Below are 19265 nucleotides of genomic sequence, written 5' to 3' on the forward strand. Positions count from 1 at the left end.
CAGGAAGGGAGGCAGCAAGTGGAACAGTGACAAGAGGAAAGCTCAGAAGCCTGGGTCAGAACCCTTCTCCCATTCAAGCAAAGTTGATGTATCTGAATACCCGCTAATCAGTTTCTAGGAAGGAAAGATCAAGCAGACATGATGGCGTGTGATGCCAAGAGTCTTCCAACAACCCCATGTAGTACAGTCTCAATTCTTCTTTTTGAAAGGAAAGATTCCTAGCTACTCAAAGAACAGGAACAAGAATTTAGTGTATGTATTCATCTGTGAGCACCAAATCTGTTACATATCCCTTTCATATAGGAAAAAAAGTTCTCTCTGGAATAGAAAAAAGGGGGAAAGATTGGATCACAATCTTTCAAAGATCTGAACTATAAGCTACATATAAGTTTTTTAAGTAGCATTTCAGTCAGTCAGTGATAAAAACTGTATTATATGGCTATTATTATAATTTGAGAAATTACTGAAATCATTTTGTAGTAAACCTTTTCCAGAATATAATATTTTTTTAAAAAAATGGTGATGCTGAATCTTGTCAAATACCATTTACACTGGTACTCCTTGCAGATGCTCCTACAAAGCAAAGATTGTGTTCCCCTTTGGTCATCCCCTTTGGTCACCTATACAGTGGAACCTCGTGTTACGTACCACCCTCCTTACAAATGCTTCGGGTTATGAGCTCCACTAACTCAGAAGTAGATGCTCCCGGTTGCGAACTTTGCCCCAGGATGTGAGCGAATGTTGTGCGCCAGTGGTGTGGCAGCAGCAGGAGGCGCCATTAGCGAAAGTGCGCCTCATGTTAGGAACGGTTTTGGGTTACAATGTTCTCAGTTAAAAAACCATGTTTTTGGAGGGAGTAGGAATGAGCACTCGGTTCTCTCCCTGTATACTCCTGACTTCAGAAAAGATTTTCTGCTTTATTAAATATGTTTCCTGTGATGTCCAAACCAGGAAAATTGTGACCTGAGCACTCCACACAAACTAGATTTGTGAACCAACATCAATCAGTTCCACATGCAGAGTTCCAGATTGCATAGAGGCCTATATGTATAATCTGCTGCTATTCAGATAACTATATGCAATGCATGGATACTTGGGAAGGTATTTAATGCAGTGCTAAGGAATTCTACAGATGAAGTTCCCTTCTGTTGGTTTAGCACAGGCACCCCCAAACTGCGGCCCTCCAGATGTTTTGGCCTACAACTCCCATGATCCCTAGCTAACAGGACCAATGGTCGGGGAAGATGGGAATTGTAGTCCAAAACATCTGGAGGGCCGAAGTTTGGGGATGCCTGGTTTAGCGTGTGAAGGAGACTTTAGATAGATGGTAGATAGATAGATAGATAGATAGATAGATAGATAGATAGATAGATAGATGATACAGTAGTACCTCGCAAGACGAATGCCTTGTGCAACGAAAAACTCGCTAGACGAAAGCGTCTTGTGGTGTTTTTGGTGACTCGCAAGATGAAGTTTCCTATGGCTGCGCTTCGCAAGACAATTTTTTGTGGTTTTTGTTTTGTTTTTTGTTTGCCGCGGCAACCCGCGCTTCGCAAGATGAAATTATCGCTAGACGAAGCGACTCGCGGAACGAATTAATTTTGTCTTGTGAGGCACCACTGTAGATAGATAGATAGATGTAGGTAGGTAGATATAGACCAGCTATACCATGCATAATTGTTGGCTGTGAAATTATTTTGAAAGCTTACTAAAGGAAGGACTTCCTTTTGCAAAAGCCATGCTGATTTTTCCCTAGCAAAATGTGCTTTTCTATATGTTTATGAGTTCTAGTCTGTCTTAAAAAAAAATGTTTTTCATTCATTTACCTGGGCTTGAAGATAGCCTGACGAGTAATAATTTTTTGGATTCCCCTCAAATCTGTTTAAACACTGGTACTATCTTGGCTAATGGCCATATTTCAATACTTTTGGAATGAAGCCTGCTTTTAGCGATCAATTACATCTTTAGTTAATCGTTCAGCAATTTCACATTTATATTCTAAGAACTTTTGGGTGAAGGCCATCTGGCACTGGCAACTTTATGCTTTTTAATTCTAAAGCTTTGTCCTTTGTCACTGATTTTTTTTTTTTATAAAAACCTTACAACATTTAACTTAGTTACTGTGGTTATTTTTTTTCTTATTAGTGTATATATTCATATATAGAACACATTTAGGAACTTGCAAATTTTGCAGAATTGTTGAAATTAGTTCCACAGTTCTATGAAATTTAATCTGCATTCTCTGTTGGCATCCATCTGTCTCAAGAGACAATGGAGTGTGCCTCTAGGGGTGAAGTCAAACTGCAGGAGAATCACAGCACCTGCTGTGGCGGCAGCAGAGACAAGGATCTCTTAACTGCTGCCTCCTGTGTGGTTTTAAATGCATTAGCAAAACACTGCATTAGCAGTGTTTTTAATAAACTTTTGTCTACTAAAAATGTCCAAAAAAGAATATATTGATTATAATAGGAAAGAAGAATGAGTCCTCCAGGGAAAGCAAGTGTGAAATTTTGCGCACATACGTTCTCTTTCTTCTTTGAAGAGTTGATCTCCACGAATCTTTAAAGTTGCCATGGGAGCCGCATATTTTCTGAAGCCTAAAGTACCCTTATATTTCTTATATAACAGAAATTATGGATAATCATGCACACGCAAAAATATATGGCCACTCATATGGCAAGGAGTCACAAGGATTTGCATGAATGCCCAAGGACAGTGTGCAAAGACTAAAAACATTTTTTTAAAAAAGCAGTGGAAGTTTTCCATTTTTAAAAAAATCCAATTTGGTACCACTTGTACATAACTTTGCCCTATTCCATGCAATGCTCTATCACCAATTTAATGCTTAAATAATAACACATAAGATTATATCTATGCTCAAACAGACATTCAAACAGCATAACCTATATCCTGAGAGTCTACTGAAGGCCTTGTTATCAGTTCACTTCCATGGTAACTGAGACCATCTACCTGCCAATTTAAACACAGTCCAAGTGTATTTTTTCTGCTCACTTAATTATCTCAGAGTTGAAAGGCAATTAAACACTCAAATTAGTGAGGTTTTTCTTCAGGGAAGATACACAGTAACTAGAAATATTTGTTTCCTGAGTTCTCAAATACAGCTGCACTTGCCTTTTCAGGATTTAACAGATAGGATCCAGCTAGCACAAGATTAGTGGTATTTTAGCAATAGTCTACACACCCTGAAAGCAGAGGTGTCTCAGGGATGAAAAGAGCATCCTTTTACAGTTTTAATGCGGTATTTGCAGCAAATCCAGACAACCAATCAAACACCTGTACGAACCTGAAGAAGTAAGAGACATGGTCACTTACCTCCATTTGAAACCAGTGGAGTTTGTATAACTGGCTGGTCTGGTGCCAATAATTTTGACACATAATCCAGAGTTCGTAACCTGCAAGCTTTAGGTAACTCATAAAAAACACACGGGATATGGTGAGTGATAGCTAAAGTGATGTAAGCACATCTAGAATCAGCATCAGGAACTGGCATCCTTCGGTCTCTGTCTAGACCAGAGACCCTGGGAAGGCCAAACACAAATTCCTTGTGAGCAGGAAAAGCAGCTATAATTGCCTGCTTCATTTCTCTGATCTCAGGGCCTCCTCCTGAACAGGGCCGTCTCAAGCCGGTCGGGCGCCCTGGCGCCGTGGCACGGAGATCGCTCCGGCGCCCCCGCCCTGGTGGGCGGGCGCAGCGCAGCGCCCTGCGCCACCAAGACTACCCCTAGAGCCGGGCCTGCTCCTGAATCAATTAGCCCCCTTCCATGCCCCATCAGTTCCACACAAAAGGAAACTGTAGGTGGCAGTGTTCACTTTTTCTTGGCTCAATCTCTTTCGTGAAGTATATTATAAAGGTAAAAACTTATTTTAAAAATCCTCCTTATCCTCCCTTATCCTCCCAAGCAACATTTATGATGTATTGCACTCCAGGGGGCCATCCAAGTAAGAAATTATTAATGTTGTTGCATTTCCCATATGAGTTAGTTCTGGAATTTCCCCTGTGAGACTTAAACTAGTCCTTCATATATGGCTTTAAAAAAAATTAGCTGAAAAGTAAATGAATATGGATTGACTCATCTCATCTTCAATTAAGTGATAAAGAATTTTTCAAGATCAGTTGAGATGCAGGCTTCCGCGAATGAAGGGATGTAGCGAAGGGATGTGGCACACTGTCTTGGTGAACTTGCTGATCAGCTGGCTTCCCTCCCAACTGTGAAATTGCAGAGGTATTTTATTTATTTAAAATGTTGAAGCAGGCCATTCTGAGCAGCTGCATAGCTATGCTGGCCACCTCCTTAACTCCAACATTAGGCAGAAGGTTGGAGGTTGTTCAGCAGCTCCATGGTGAAGATGTCCAAAGAACAGCTGTGCGGAACCAAACCAGAAACTCTTCCCCCACTGACTTTTTCAGCTCCGGGTCAACATTTTCATTAAACTCTGCAGGATGTTCTATGAATGTCCCGGACACTGTAGAGCATATTCTCTTTCATTGCCCATTGTACAGTACGCTCCGTCAACGTGTGCTGTCCCCTCTTTTGGGTGGTCTGGAACCCCAGCAAGGTGAAAGTGTGGGATTCTGCCTATCTGATGTTGACCAAAGGGTAACGGCGGCGGTAGCCGAGTTTTTAGTAGCAGTCCTCCAAGGAGCAGGTTAACAAGGAAAACCACTGATTCTATATGTGTGTGTGTGTGTGTGTGTGTGTGTGTGTGTGTGTGTGTGTGTATATATATATATATATATATATATATATATATATATATATATAGCCAACTGCTGCCTTTTTATATATATTTCAAGGCTTTTATATGTTATTTTCTCTTTTATGGTTTTATTTGCAAAATGCCTAATAAAGGTTTGATAAGTAAGTAAACTCTGCAGCACAACCCTAAGATATCTTTTCTTGGTCAATCAGTACTCATCAAGGCATCTATGAAGTTGGCTTTTTTTTTAACCCCAGTGTGCATCATTTTACAATTACTGCACCCCCAACTCTGCCTGTCTAGCTGGCCTTGCACAGCACACATTTTTCAAAAGAGAGTTACATGAACCAACAGCACATTAAAATACACTGTGTTCCTTTTTCCATTTAAGGACTATATCTGTCTGAAGTTATTAAGGATTTCAGAGTCTATTTTTATGAGATCTTCTGGTGATTCTTGACCCCTGAGCTATGACGTATGTATTCCTCTAAAATTTTTACTCAGTATGTCAGGAAAGTCATCCCACATAAAGCTTGTTGAAAGATGCTTCTGAGAAGTTGCTACAAAAAATAAACAGGATGAGGATGAGCAACAGGGTCTCATGACACCCTTAAAACTAACAGATTTATTACCGCATAAGCTTTCATAGGCTAAATACCACTTCATTTGAATACGTGGGCTTTACTATGTAAAACCTACAGTATGCCGTAATATATCCATTAAGATGCCACAAGATTGTTTGCTTCTTCTTGTTTTCCTTGCTTACTTGCTTCTACATTTGACTAATACAGTGGAACGATTCAGAACCCAAATGCCAAAAACCCAGAAGTAATTGCTTCCATTTTTGAACATTCCTCCCTCGGAAGTCAAATGGCTTCTGATGCACGTTTCCCCCCATTTTTTTCTCATTAACTTTGCATTTACTTTGCAGCCAGCCCATTGATCCTCGGTTTTCGAACATTTCGGAAGTCGAATGGTCTTCCGGAATGGATTATGTTTGAAATCCCAGGTTCCACTGTATGGCCACACAAACACACCAGGAATTTTTCACCAGGAAAAAGGATGAACAGCGTGTTAACATGAAGCAAAGACAGGTGGAGAAAGCGATAGAAATCCGGTCATACATGCATCACTTCCAAATTGTAGAAATGCATAAAGGTAATAGTCATTAGCATCTAAACTTGATGGGTGATGATAAACACTGTTAGGTAGGATTTTATAAGTCCTTTTGGGACTAGGGTGTTGGTTTTGATGTTGGGGAGGTTTAAGGTAACTAGTCCTTTGGGTCCCGATTTTTGAAACCATATGACGTTGATGTGTACAGCTATACTTTGTCCTAGCGTTAGTGAGGTTCGATGGCAGCAGGTGGTGTAGTGTTGGATTAAAAAAGCCTCATTGGCTTCAGAACTTTTGGTGTTTCATTAGCTGTTTCATTTGCAATTTATAGGGCGAAGAGTGCAGCTACCACAGCTATGATTATGGTGGATAGCTTCATGGAGAGTGGTATGCTGGTAGGGTTGGGTTTTGTTGGTATGATAGTTGCTATAAGCATCCATCTTGTTAGCAGGCTTCTGGTGGTAAGGCAGATGGTTATAGCTGTTGCAGTTCATGGGGTTTTAGTGGGATGATTGTTCCCAGAAGCGCTTACAACTTTTGGCAACTCATTACTTCACACTGTGAAGCCATTGTTTTAATTAATATTTGATACATCCAGAAATAGGCCTTAAAACCTTAGCCATTATCTTGACCTTTCCCCAGCTGATTTGATCTGCTGGGCCATTTCACTGTATTTCAATAAGGCAACATACTACAGGGGTGACAAGATGTATTTTATGCCCTTTTACAATCTCTTAAGAGATAAGTCAAGTTCACTACTGACAGTTAAACCAGGCATAGGCAACCTTGACTCTCCAGATGTTTTAGAACTACAACTCCCATGATCCCTAGCTAACAGGGCCAGTGGTCAGGGATTGTGGGAGTTGTAGTTCCAAAACATCTGGAGAGCCAAGGTTGCCTATATGCCTGAGCTAAACTATCTACCGAATTCACTGTTTTACTTTTTAAACATTAACATTCTAAGTGCTTGTCATTTTTCCTGTTCAATTTAGAGATAAATATATTTTGGATACTACTCAGTGGCCAAGAATGGCCATCCCATTGCACCGAATAAACAACGGTTTTCAGGCCTGCCTGAATCCCTATGAAATCTATTTTATGAAATCTAAAAGGCTGGGTGTTGGGGCTCATTTAAACTGGTTCTAGTATTTATATTATTTTAGAACATACATTAAGCATTCCACAGTCTCTACGTGCCAAGACTGCCAAGCTTGGTCAGGGTAAATTATGCATGTTGGGTACCTTTCACTAAGTACTCGTCAAGCTATTTCACTTTGTCTTTTGAAACACACTGCAATAATGCTGCCAAAACCGAAGAATAGCTACCTCATCCATAAAGGCTGCCAGCACAGTGAGGTTACTTTCCCCTGGCCAACAGCTCAGCTGAAAAGTCAAAATTTAATGCATGTTTGTTGTGTGCCTATATTTCTCTCTTTTTTGGAATGTGAAAGGAGAAAAGTTATATATATATATATATATATATATACACACACACAGAAATACACATACATACAAATCAAATGCTACTTAACAAAACAGTTATTTAACAGCTTAAAATTACTCAGATGTGCAGATGTCCTTGAAATTATTGCCAGCTGTTGATGTTAATGAAAATGTGGTTACATTGAAAAAATATCACATAAAGCAGGATTGTCATTTCTGTCCACCATAGTACAAAAGTTCTTGTATTAATTTATAAGACACTTAATGGCTTGTGTCCTGGTACCTTAAGGATTCCTTCCTGATCCCTAGGGTTTTCAGACAGCCTGTCAGTTGGCCTTGCAAGGCTCAGATGCAGGACTCACATCCACCACAAACTGCACATTCAGTACTGTAGCCCAATTCTGCGGAACTTCCTTTGCACCAAGATTACAGCTGTTCCTTTCCTACTGAACCTCAGACAATTGGCAGAGACCTATATATTTCAGTTGACAATTTAAAGATTTTTTTTCCTGCTTTGACAATTTATTTTAATCCATCTCATCCATTGCATGCTTTTCAAATTGCTTGCTTAGAAACATTGGGAACTAAGTGGTATATAAATATTTGCATCAGATGCAAATATTGAGTTCAAATCCAGTGGGTTGAGCAGTATAGGTTCCAGCAGATCAACAGAATGGGAGAATGGGAAAGACCTGATCATCACCAATCAAGCCCAGGCTCATTTGCCAGCCCTGCTCACACTGCTCTGAAAAAGCACTTGAAATCTGATATAACTCCTGGCCAACCACACAGCAGCAACAGGATATAAAATGAGCATGCTGGAGACTCACTCGTAGGATTCAATTACGTTTCCACCACAACCTTTGTGCAGCAGAGCAGAAAGAAGGTGAGTAGGGGTCAAAGAGGCCTGAAATTGGCAAGGTCCTCTCTCCTGGGATTGGCCACCCATACTCAGGTGACCTCCTCGCCCACTTCCCTTAGGAAATTCCAATGGAGTCGCCTTCAGGTAAGGAGGCTGGGGTGGAGCAAATTCACCTCTCCTAATGGTGGGAGTGCCATAAACTGAGTATGCTACAGCCTCAGTTCACTTCACTTCTTGCCACTCGGTGTGGCATGCTGCCTCAAGAGCTCTTTGCATCAGGACTTTGTGCTTGGGAGAGGGACCCAGGACTTGTGGTGTAAGACACTTTGCAATTGAGGAACATACTCCAGAAACACTGGGCAGTTTCAGCACTTGTGTAACAGAGACCACACCCCAGAAAGTGGGGGTGCCCCGGGTGTCATCCCTGAGGGGGATGACAAAATCCACCCTGGGCAGATCACCGCCATGCTGATCAGCCCTCTGGGCGGATCGCCACTGCACTGATCACACACCCTGGGTGGATCACCGCCGTGCCAGATCTCACCACTGGGCGGATTGCCGCTGTGTGGATCGCCCTGCCCCCCAGTTGCATGGCGTGTGCGCCGCTCTGGGTGCCTGAGCAGCTAGCTCCGCCGCTGCACCCCAAAAACTGCAAGCAAGCTCCATGGCCACATCTCTCTCTCAAGCTTCTCCCTTCAACAGGAATGCAGCAGTAGCTGTACTCTGGGAAGCTAGCAAAAGAAGGAACAGAGAGAGAAAACAAGGTGAGTCTGGGAGGTGGGATCTCCAGGGGGGGAACCCTGACAACTTGCCCTTTCCAAATGCAATGCAGCACCCACAAACACCCCCACCCCACCCCACCCCACACTTACACAACCCAACAGCACCCACATACACGGATAACTCTGTAAGGTGGGGAAATGCCAAGAACACCCAACACCACCTCTCCAACCTGAGTGCTGCATGCTGCAGAACTGCTTTGCACCATGGCCACAAAGGGCACATACAGAGAGGTAAAAGGTCACCAGTTTTAGGGAGCCACATACAACCACTAGCCCTCATGGCCATTTCACTATCTGATTGCCTTGCAGCTAAAGAAGAGGCAGCAGCCGTACCACCACTTGCTGCAATTCAGGAGAACCACACCTGCAGCAAGGCAGGTGACAGTGGAGGGCACTCTCAGCAACCACCCCTCCTGCTCCAGTCAGCCACTCTATACTTTGCTTAGCAGGAGCCACCCCCTTTGCCACAGCAGGAGGAACCCCACCCAACCTGAAGGTCTCATATCACCAACACATGGAATCCCCTTGGTAGGCCAATGGCTGCCCTGGACATACACCCCACTCACCCAAAATATTGAGGCAGTGTACAACAGCATACACAACTATAATATAAACATAATTCTGTTATTGCTGTTGTTTATCTTGAGGACCATTTGGTGAAAAGGCAGGATGCAAATTTGAAAAAATGAAATATTTGAATATAATTTAACAATATATCGTGTTTCTCCGAAAATAAGACACCGTCTTATATTTATTTTTCCTCAAAAAACCACACTATGGCTTATTTTCAGGGGATATCTTATTTTTTTCCTCCTCCTGCCGCGACCGGTATTGCTGCTGCGCCTATCACTATGTCTTATTTTCAGGGTATGGCTTATATTCCTTGAATGCTTAAAAATACTGCTATGGCTTATTTTATGGCTACGTCTTATTTTTTGGAGAAACAGGGTAATAAGGCAACTCAATGCAAAGACACTTATCACACACAGAGAGCTTGTGACATAATCTGTATACTTGTGTGTGTTCAATTGTGAAACAAGCTACCAATCTGCAATACTTTTTTAGTAAGCGTGCCAACAGCAAAACACACCTGTAATTTAAAATTAGTAATTAGAGTTCATTAAAAACACAACAATAGCCTACATCAGGCTCTGAGTTAAAGAAACAATGAAATCCCAGATTCCCCTCCTTGCTGGTTATAATGTACTAATGTGCTATGGTAAAAACAATGATCCACACAGACATTAGCTCCAATGTGAACAATTGAAAAACATATGGTGTCTCTGGTGGCTGCATAAATGGCTTGATGATTTCTCAATTAACTAAAAAACACAGTATCAGAGACATACCAGTATATTTATTTGTTTAGGTTTCTTCCCCCCAGATCCCATTATTCTTGGTACCAGGTCAAGTTGCAAAACACATAAATAAATACAACACATAATATAATAATACAAGAGAGCAGCTGATAAATCTAATCCTCAAATCAATTAAAATTGATAAAACTAACCCTTGCTGTGGGCAACTCCCTAGCATCTCAACATTTAAAAGCTTGACAAATAAATAAGTATTGGACTGAAGCTGAATAGATCACCAGCTGAACGTTCAAAGAGAGGATGTTCCACATTCAGAATGCCACCAGTGAGAAAGCTGGTTCTTATGATGCCATCAGAGGAGGATTGAGGAGAGACCGAATGGTTTGGCCGCACTGGGTGCAAAGCCTTGGGGATGTCACCACTATGATTTAGAATGGCATGTGAGAGGCGGAGGGTGCTACTGAAATTTGAGACCCCAAGATCTGCCACTGATGTCACACAATGTACCAGTTCAGGACATAAAACAGCTATGCGGCCACAGTAATGATTTTTTAAGCCAAGGTTCATTGTATGCAATGCAACAGTCACAAATATAGCTTCCATATGTATGCACTGGTTCACATGAACCAGGTTCATTTAGAAACTCCCAAAAGAGCTTCCTTTGCTCCTGCAGCCCCTTTGGCTGTCTTTCTCATATATTAGTTATACTAAAACAGTTCAAGACCTGCTGGGACAAAAACGAAAAATGAAGCTTGTCATCTGAAAAATGCAACCAGAAAGAGTTAAATATGCTTGATGCTTTGAGGTAGCTCCTCGTTTAATTGCCATTAACGGTTGCTGCTTTAGTACAAGTCATTTCAATTGTCTCTTTTTTCACCTGCTTTCAAATTAAGTGAGATTTATTGGTTGATGATGTGAAAATTCTTTTAGTTTAATTGTCATAAGGGATGAATTTGTTTTGAATATGTTATGAGTGTGTACAGATCCATTTTCAACCCTAATGCATTTTTAATAACTTTCTCCATCTGCAAATGATTTGCATTTTAAATTTCTCTCTGCAACAAACTAAAACAAAAATATGAATAGATTTTAGAAAATTTGTCATAATAAATGTTTATTTTTATTTTTCCTGCAAGTATCTTTTTTTTTAGTCAACATATCAAATGTTTTATCAACCTTGAAAGTGCCCATAAAATGACTGGTACATTGGCAAGATAATCCTGTAAACAAAAAGCTTGTGCTAAATTTAAGTTAAGGCAGGGTAAAGTACACCATATCCAAATTCTGGAACAGGGCTATTGTTGGCTGGAGCCAGCCTAAACTAAGTCGGGCAGAAGGAAAACAAGCCTTTAAATAGAGTTTGAGTTTCACCACCCTTTTAGCTGGCTTACCGTAATTTACACTGGGTTCCCCAACATATAGAAAATCAGCTAAAATTAAAAGACTTTGAAGAGATAAGAGAACTGGTAACAGACTGGTTACAGTATCATCAATTAAATGATATTTTTAAGACAGATAAAAAGAAAGGTTTTAGTTATGAGTTATCAAGATTTCAAAAAGATGTTTTAGAAAACAATACAAAATCATTGTCGAAAATGTATAGTTTGCTCCTAGAATGGCATATCAAAGACGAACAGGTCAAATCGGTGATGATTACATTGGGCAAAAGACTTGGGGCATAATATACAAATGGCAGAATGGGAGAGGCTGCGGAAAACAGATTTGGAATTCACAGCATGTTGTTCACTAACAAGAAAATTATATGACAATGATGTACCGGTGGTATTTGACTCCTGTTAAGTTAGCAAAGATGTATAGAACAAGTACGAATACTTACTAGAAATCTAAAGAAAAAGATGTGGTGGATGTGTAAAGTAATTAAAAATTTATGGGAGATGATATAAAATGAAATGTAAAAAATATTTAAAATAACTTTTGTTTTTTTAAAAAAAACCCAGAAGCTTTCTTATTAGGAATTATAGGTACCGAGATACCAAAGGATAAGGAAAGACTGTTTATGTATGCAACAGCAGCCACCTGCCCAGAGATGGAAGGAAGCCTGACCAGAGAAAAATGGCAAACCACCTTGATGGTGTGCCGGAATGTCAAAATTAACTGGGAAGCTCAGAAATAAAGAAGACAAGATCGGGAAAAGGTTATAATTTATCTACGAGACCACTGCAGGTTAAAACCCTAGCAGGATTTTAACCACACTTGTAAAGTAATGCAAAGTATGGATAATTTAGATCAGGCATGTCAAACATGCGGCCCTCCAGATGTTTTGGCCTACAACTCCCATGATCCCTAGCTAGCAGGACCAGTGGTTGGGGAAGATGGGAATTGTAGTCCAAAACATCTGGAGGGCCGCATGTTTGACATGCCTGATTTAGATGGATACAAATTTGGATAAGTATTCCTATGCAGTTGTAAATATTATCATTAGGACCCATGGAAGGGATGGGGGGGGGGGAGTAATGAGATTCAGAGTAATCTCGATATTTGGATTTTGAACTGTTTTTGTTGCATGTTTATATATATATACACACACAAACAAACAACCTTACGCTGGTTTCCCAGATCATGTCACCATGCTGACCAGGTTTAGAATCCATTCTAAGTCACCCTGTCACATCATGCTCCCACCATGCCCCCTTTTCAGGACTTATTATCACCTTAAAATCTGCTAGGCTTAACTAAACCAACCAGAGTGAGGACAGGGAATATTTGCTGGTGATGTTTCTCTGGCAAAGTAGAGATTAGTTTGGGAATCTCCTAGTTTAGCCGAAGATCCAATGGATCCTAATCACATTCATCTGGGCAGATCTCGCTACAGGACTGCTCCCTTACTTGCTTTCAGTGCAATGGAAACCTGCCTCAGGATTATCGGTTAATTTAGGCATGGCCAAAGAATCATGTAACCCCCGTGATTTATTTATTTTTACCATATAGAGATCCCTATATCTGCTCTTGAAATACCCAGGAGAGGTTTGCTATATAGGTGTGAGCTGTGTATCTTACTATTAGAGAAATTACAAACCCAAAACTCATTTCAGCATATAGAACTAGTCATAGGCCATTATTTTTATCTCGGAGCTTTTATATGCCCATTGAGTTTCCACACTAGATATTAGTTCTGGATAGTAAGACCTGTAAATTCAGTTAATTCCAGTAATCATTTGTCAAAAGCAATCTCTCTCTGTGTACACAACTCAAAAACACTATGTTGTTTGATCTGACATATTCTTATAATTGTATTGATTTATGACTTTGTTTCTGCCTTGAGCACCCAGGAAAACATCTTTACAACACCAGTAAAACATAATTGTTTGATGGTGCTGCCCAGGCATAGTGTTACAATCTTAAAATGTTTATTTGCCAGTATAGAAAAGACAAAGCACAGATCTTGTTCAACACATATATAAATATGATTAGGATAAAGGAATTGAGGAGATGCTCATCAAATTTGCAGATCACACCAAACTGGGAGGAATGAGGATTCAAGGTGACCTTAACAGATTGGAGAACTGGGCCAAAACTAACAAAATGAATTTCAATAGGGACAAACATAAGAACCAGCTGCACAAATGTAAGATGGAGCACACCTGGCATAGACTAATCTTGTTTTACTCTACCAGGCTTAGACTGGCTCACCGAGCCGTAACCCCACGTCACTACAGAACGGAGCTTGGATCTGGTTTAACATTATGCTGGCTTAACCTACACCAGCTTGCTTTACATCAGTTTCTTGTGAGTAAGCTATCAGTGGCTACTGACAACAATGACTAAGTTCCTCAGCCAGAGGCTTCGGCATACCAGTTGTTGAAAACTGCAGGAGGGGAGAGTGGCCTGATTCAGGAAACTTTTCTTTTGTTCTTACGTAATGCCATTCATAAAGAAAGCCAGAAAAGCAGCCTGCTCTACAATGTTTCATAGTCCTGATATTTACAGCAAAATTCCTTAGCAATGGTGCTGCCTGCCAAGTGCCAAAGCCTATAAAGTTGTTCCTATGTTTTGTTTTATAACTTTCTTTTGAAATGTCAAATTGGCTTAGTTTTCTTTTCAACTTAAAGTTAAGAGTCTGTGGCCCCTGCTGGCATGGGGTCCAAATCTTGTGTACCACCTGTCATTTTGCAGGCACAGCTTTACCTGTCTTTTGCTCAGGCCCACTGACAGTGGTGGACAGAGCCAGAGGGAAAGTGAGAGAGGCAAGAATGCATTTTTTTTACTTTTTTACACAAGGCTTTTTCTAGTTGGAATTTGACGGGTGCCATTGCCATTATAAGAGAACAAGGGAGGCTTTCATAGTCAGTCCCAGCACCTCTTTTTCTAGAAAAATAGCAGTTTGTACAGTAGACTAGTTTACACACTCACGAATGCACACATGTGCACATACCCCTCCATCTTCTATCCAGCCAACCAAGCAGCATTAGCACAGTTCAATGCCACATTCCAGCCAAGCAAAAATACCCAAGAAGTATGAAACAGGGCTAGTGGGAGATATATCTTGCCTGGGTGAGGGGCCAGATAGAGAGACCTGGAAGGCCACATTCCCTTCCCTATGCACTTGAATGTTCCCTGTATTTTATTTTATTTTAATTGCTATATATAGAAAATATGCATGTCAGTGAAATGGTTTCTAACCTTTCCCACAAGATGAACTTACCTTAACTTATATGCACAGTGACCTTAATTAGATGGAGATATTCAAACTTTCAATATCCTGCCTATAATTTGAAGTGCGTCAGTCCACAGAAAGCTGTTTGCATATCTTGGCTCTTGCAGCAAGTTACTTTGCTACAGCTCTGAACAAAGAAGTCCTGGAAGAGCCCCAGTCATCTTTTGTAGCAGTAAACAGCTATCAAGAGACACATCCTCAAGATTGCTGCACAAAAGGTTGAATCAATTATAGCTGCTTTGTTGAAGTATGAGTGAAAGGATAGGTTCCATTGAAATAACATATAATCATGTATTGAGTTGCAGATGTAAGATAATCACTGTCCAAAGCCTAAACTGTAGCAAAGTGACTGTTACACATTTAAGTCTTCAAAATCCTTGCAATCCCAGGCATCCTTATGTCAGTCCGTCAATCTTTTATTGTTGTTATTATTATTATTATTATTATTATTATTATTATTATTATTATTATTATTATTATTAAAGATACGGCATCAGGCATTTAGACACTGACACCTTCTGTTCAGGCTTCATTTGATTTTTAGGTAGTTACTAAACAAAAAGAATCTCATTCTTCACAATGATAACAAAAACGAACAGTAAAAAAAACAAAGAACTGGAATCTGGTTCTTAATTTGGAAAGATGGCTCTAGTCTTAGCCTATAATGACAGCATCACGAAATGTCGCTGTCAGCTTCAACAGCTTCAAAAGCAGAGAATGAAAATATTCTCTGTAATAGTTTTCTTCCCAGTAGCTTACACTACACATTTATGCAGATAATTATGACCTACCTTGTGAAAATTTCTGAAATATGCTGCCTTTTCATCTGGAAATTTTTCTAGCCTTCTAGGTCCTTTACTTGAGGCTTTCTTGAAAACCAACCAACACCTTCTGAAAATCTGCAAGGAAAATTAATGAATTATATTAACCTTTGGTTACACAGAACAGTATAATTCTTAGAAACTAACATATCTGCAACCAATGGAATACGAGTTGCCAACACAAGAAAGCTTCATACGATGGACTAGCATACAAATGTCAAATAAATGCACAAAACCCTTTGTCTTCTTGGTCCTTCCCCACCAAATTGCTTTCTTGTCCCTCCCCCATTGCTTTGAGCTAAGAACAACTTGGTAGATCCTAATTAGAGATCTGCTGAGTCAGTTTGACCGTGTTCCAATATGTTCCTGCCTAGACTTACACCTTAGATGCCAATGACATGCCAGCCATGATCCATGGGAGATGTGCGATTATGTAGGATTTCTCTTGTGAGGGCAAAAGCTCCATGGAGACAGCCCTATATGTGCACATCTGTATATTTTGTAGACCGCCTTCAGATTAAGGTTATCACATATTAACACATAAGGCTCAGGGCTAGCTGGGCACATTCAAGAAAGCTCATTTGCTCACTGTTTGATATTTACACAAATTACACCAAGCACAATAGTGACAGTAGCTTCTTTCTTCAGATATGCTACAAATCAGAAAAGACACACACAAATAAAATGAATCCAGTTTGGTTTTCAGAGTTAGTTCTTTAGAAGCTGATGATCAAATTCCATTAAATCAAGTAAAGTTGGTTTGATTAACAGTTTTAAGCATTATGGAAATTGCAATTATTATGGATTCATTTGTTTCACTTATCCCTTAAAAATAAACACAATACCGAGAGAAAGAAATACTAGAGCACCAAAGAACTTCCTGACTTCACAACTGAGTATGAACAAAATGCATATTCATGCATATTTCTGAAGACAGATGTTTGACTATAATCTGGGCTCTAACTAGTATGCAATCAATAAACTGTCAGAATTACTATTAAAGGAATGCTAAAATTTTAACAATTACTGGATTTGAATCACAGCTCATATCCATCTGCAGATGTGTCAATAACTCACCAGTGTAGTTACTAATAAATCAAACATTTTACACTATTTTCATTGCATTATTGCCAACTTGTCTTTAATAAGCAGGTTAACTGAATGGCCAGTCCTATGCAAGTTTACTCAAAAGAAGGTCCCAATGAATGAAATGTTGTTTACTCTCAAGTTTTCTTTGGATTACAGCCAAAAACCACACTCATATAGAAGTAAACCCAAATGAATTAAACAGAACTTATTCCCAGATAAGTATGCAGAAGATTGTCATCTAATTTTACTTACACTGTGTATGATAAAAGTGAATACTACCAATTCCTCCCTTAGAGTTTTTAAAATGAAAAATAGGAACTGTGTCAGTTAGGGCAGAAAGACATTCTCCAATGTCTTGAGGAAATGGCAAAATATTGTAAAGTAACTTTTTTTTCATAAAAATGATGAAACTGAAAGTATTAACATTGAAGCAGTACTGTAGGAAATCCATAGTTGACTAATACATGAATAGTGGCATCAATCATATTCATATGCAGGTCTTGTCCATTAAAAATACTTTTATTTCAATGCTTTGGAATGAATTGCTAAAATAAAATTGACCAGGTTGCTACTTGATATCCCCACCCCTACCCCGCTTTGCAGTTGGTTTAACAAGCCATCTTCAGAGCACTCAAACACAATGAAGTGCTTAAAAACCAGCCTGGTCCCTAACAGAATCTAAATTATTTCTGAGGTTTCAACAGATTAGGCAGCTGTCCCGATTAAACAGGAAATGTGCTAGCAGACTGCACTGAACTCTTCCGGTAAAGGTAACTTCACCTACAAGTTTATCTCCCAGAAATAATGTTACAACATGGCAGATTTCCAGGGAAGTGAAGAGAAAGTGAATACCCCGAGGTACCACTCCTTATGTTCTTTGATATCTAGTGGGCTCACTCAATGAATACCTAATTTACAGCGGTTTCACTTTCTGGTCCTTGAGTAACAACAGTCTCCTCTTATGTTCCCAGTCTCCAAGGGATTAGAATTCTGTTTCCTTTCCTCTTTGTTAATCTACCTCACTACTGTCAACTCTGATCTTTTTATTCAACTTCTGTTCTCTTTTAACCTACTTCTTCTGTTTATTTGGAAGAGTTGGAGAAATGTGATAATCTAATAGAGAGCTTTATCAAGAGCAACTCTCTTATTACAAGCATAATGAGCATATGCCTGCATTTAAACAAACGGTATCACACCCCCAGAAGCATTCAAGTGTAGAAAGCTGTGTTCAGATAACCACAAAAGACCACATAAGCTGCTTCTCTAGTCCCCTACTCTCTTTCTGTCTAAGCTTGGAGGGTGTAAGATCTGTAGGTTTCTTTATGCATAAGATAAAAAGCCTTCTGTGTCATGATAATATTTTACTTAATTGGCAGCAGAAAACTATGAACAGCAGCATGCCTACTTATTCTTTTAACTATATGCTGCAGGTGACGCCGTTTACCTTCCGCCGGAGCGGTCCCTATTTATCTACTTGCACTTTGATGTGCTTTCGAACTGCTAGGTGGGCAGGAGCTGGGACTGAGCAACAGGGGCTCACCCCATTGCAGGGATTCGAACCGCCAACCTTCTGATCAGCAAGCCCTAGACTCTGTGGTTTAACCCACAGCGCCACCTGGGTCCCTAATATGATAACTACTGGAGCTTATTTATTAACCCAAAAGTTTTTGCATGTAGGAATAAGATTAAGATAACTACTGGAGCTTATTCCTACATGCGAAAACTTTTGGGTCAATAAATTCTGCTCTCTAATACCAGATAAACTGAGTGTTTGAGGTTACACATTGGTAACAGATGATATCTGCCCACACACAGGTGCATCATCATCATCATCATCATCATCATCATTTCACATGTTTTTTATCCTGGGACTGACCCTTGCTCAAAGTAAACCTGATACTGCAGTCTTGTGTATATTATATATTTTAATGGAATTTAAGGTATCCGATATCTTATATCCCCTCTATGAAAGTCCTCACCAGAATCTTCATATATATCATATAATTATAAATTCTCCATACCTTATAAACTTCAAAGAGAACTGACCCTTCGTAGCTTAAAGGAGGGGGACGGAATTGTAGGTAAACTGAGCACAATCCACAGAGCCTTGCCAAGTTCTCTTTCTTGTTGGCTCTGATGGACCTGTCAGATAATATGGCAACAGCCATATTGTGAGCTCTCAAGGCTGAGTTGCCAGCTAGTTTGTCTTCCTAGTACTACAGAGCCACAGAACAAGATGAGTCACTGTCAGGTGGCAACAATATTCCAAGCTTCCAGAGCTGCCAAGCAAGAGGGCATGGCAGTCTACCAAGCTGTGGCCGATCCTTTAAACCAGTGATGAAGAACCTATGGGCCCTCCAGATGTTGCTGGCACTTCCCATCAGCTCCAGCCAGCATGACGACAGTCCAACAACATCTGGTTTAAGCGATACAGAGAGCTAC

General features: G+C 40.0%; 1 protein-coding gene across 3 annotated transcripts in view; it reads right to left on the reverse strand.

Moving 5' to 3' along the window:
* DOK6 (docking protein 6) overlaps window positions 1–19265 on the reverse strand; it is a 171580-nt gene that overhangs the window by 79735 nt on the left and 72580 nt on the right. For all 3 annotated transcript variants that reach the window (XM_035125321.3, XM_035125322.3, XM_088675295.1), the window contains exon 2: window positions 15705–15812. In XM_035125321.3, coding sequence (XP_034981212.1) covers window positions 15705–15812 — 108 coding nt within the window. The remainder of the gene's footprint in view (window positions 1–15704; window positions 15813–19265) is intronic.

Source organism: Zootoca vivipara, chromosome 8, assembly GCF_965207765.1.
Source record: "Zootoca vivipara chromosome 8, rZooViv2.hap1.1, whole genome shotgun sequence".
In the NCBI taxonomy this organism is placed as follows: domain Eukaryota; kingdom Metazoa; phylum Chordata; class Lepidosauria; order Squamata; family Lacertidae; genus Zootoca; species Zootoca vivipara.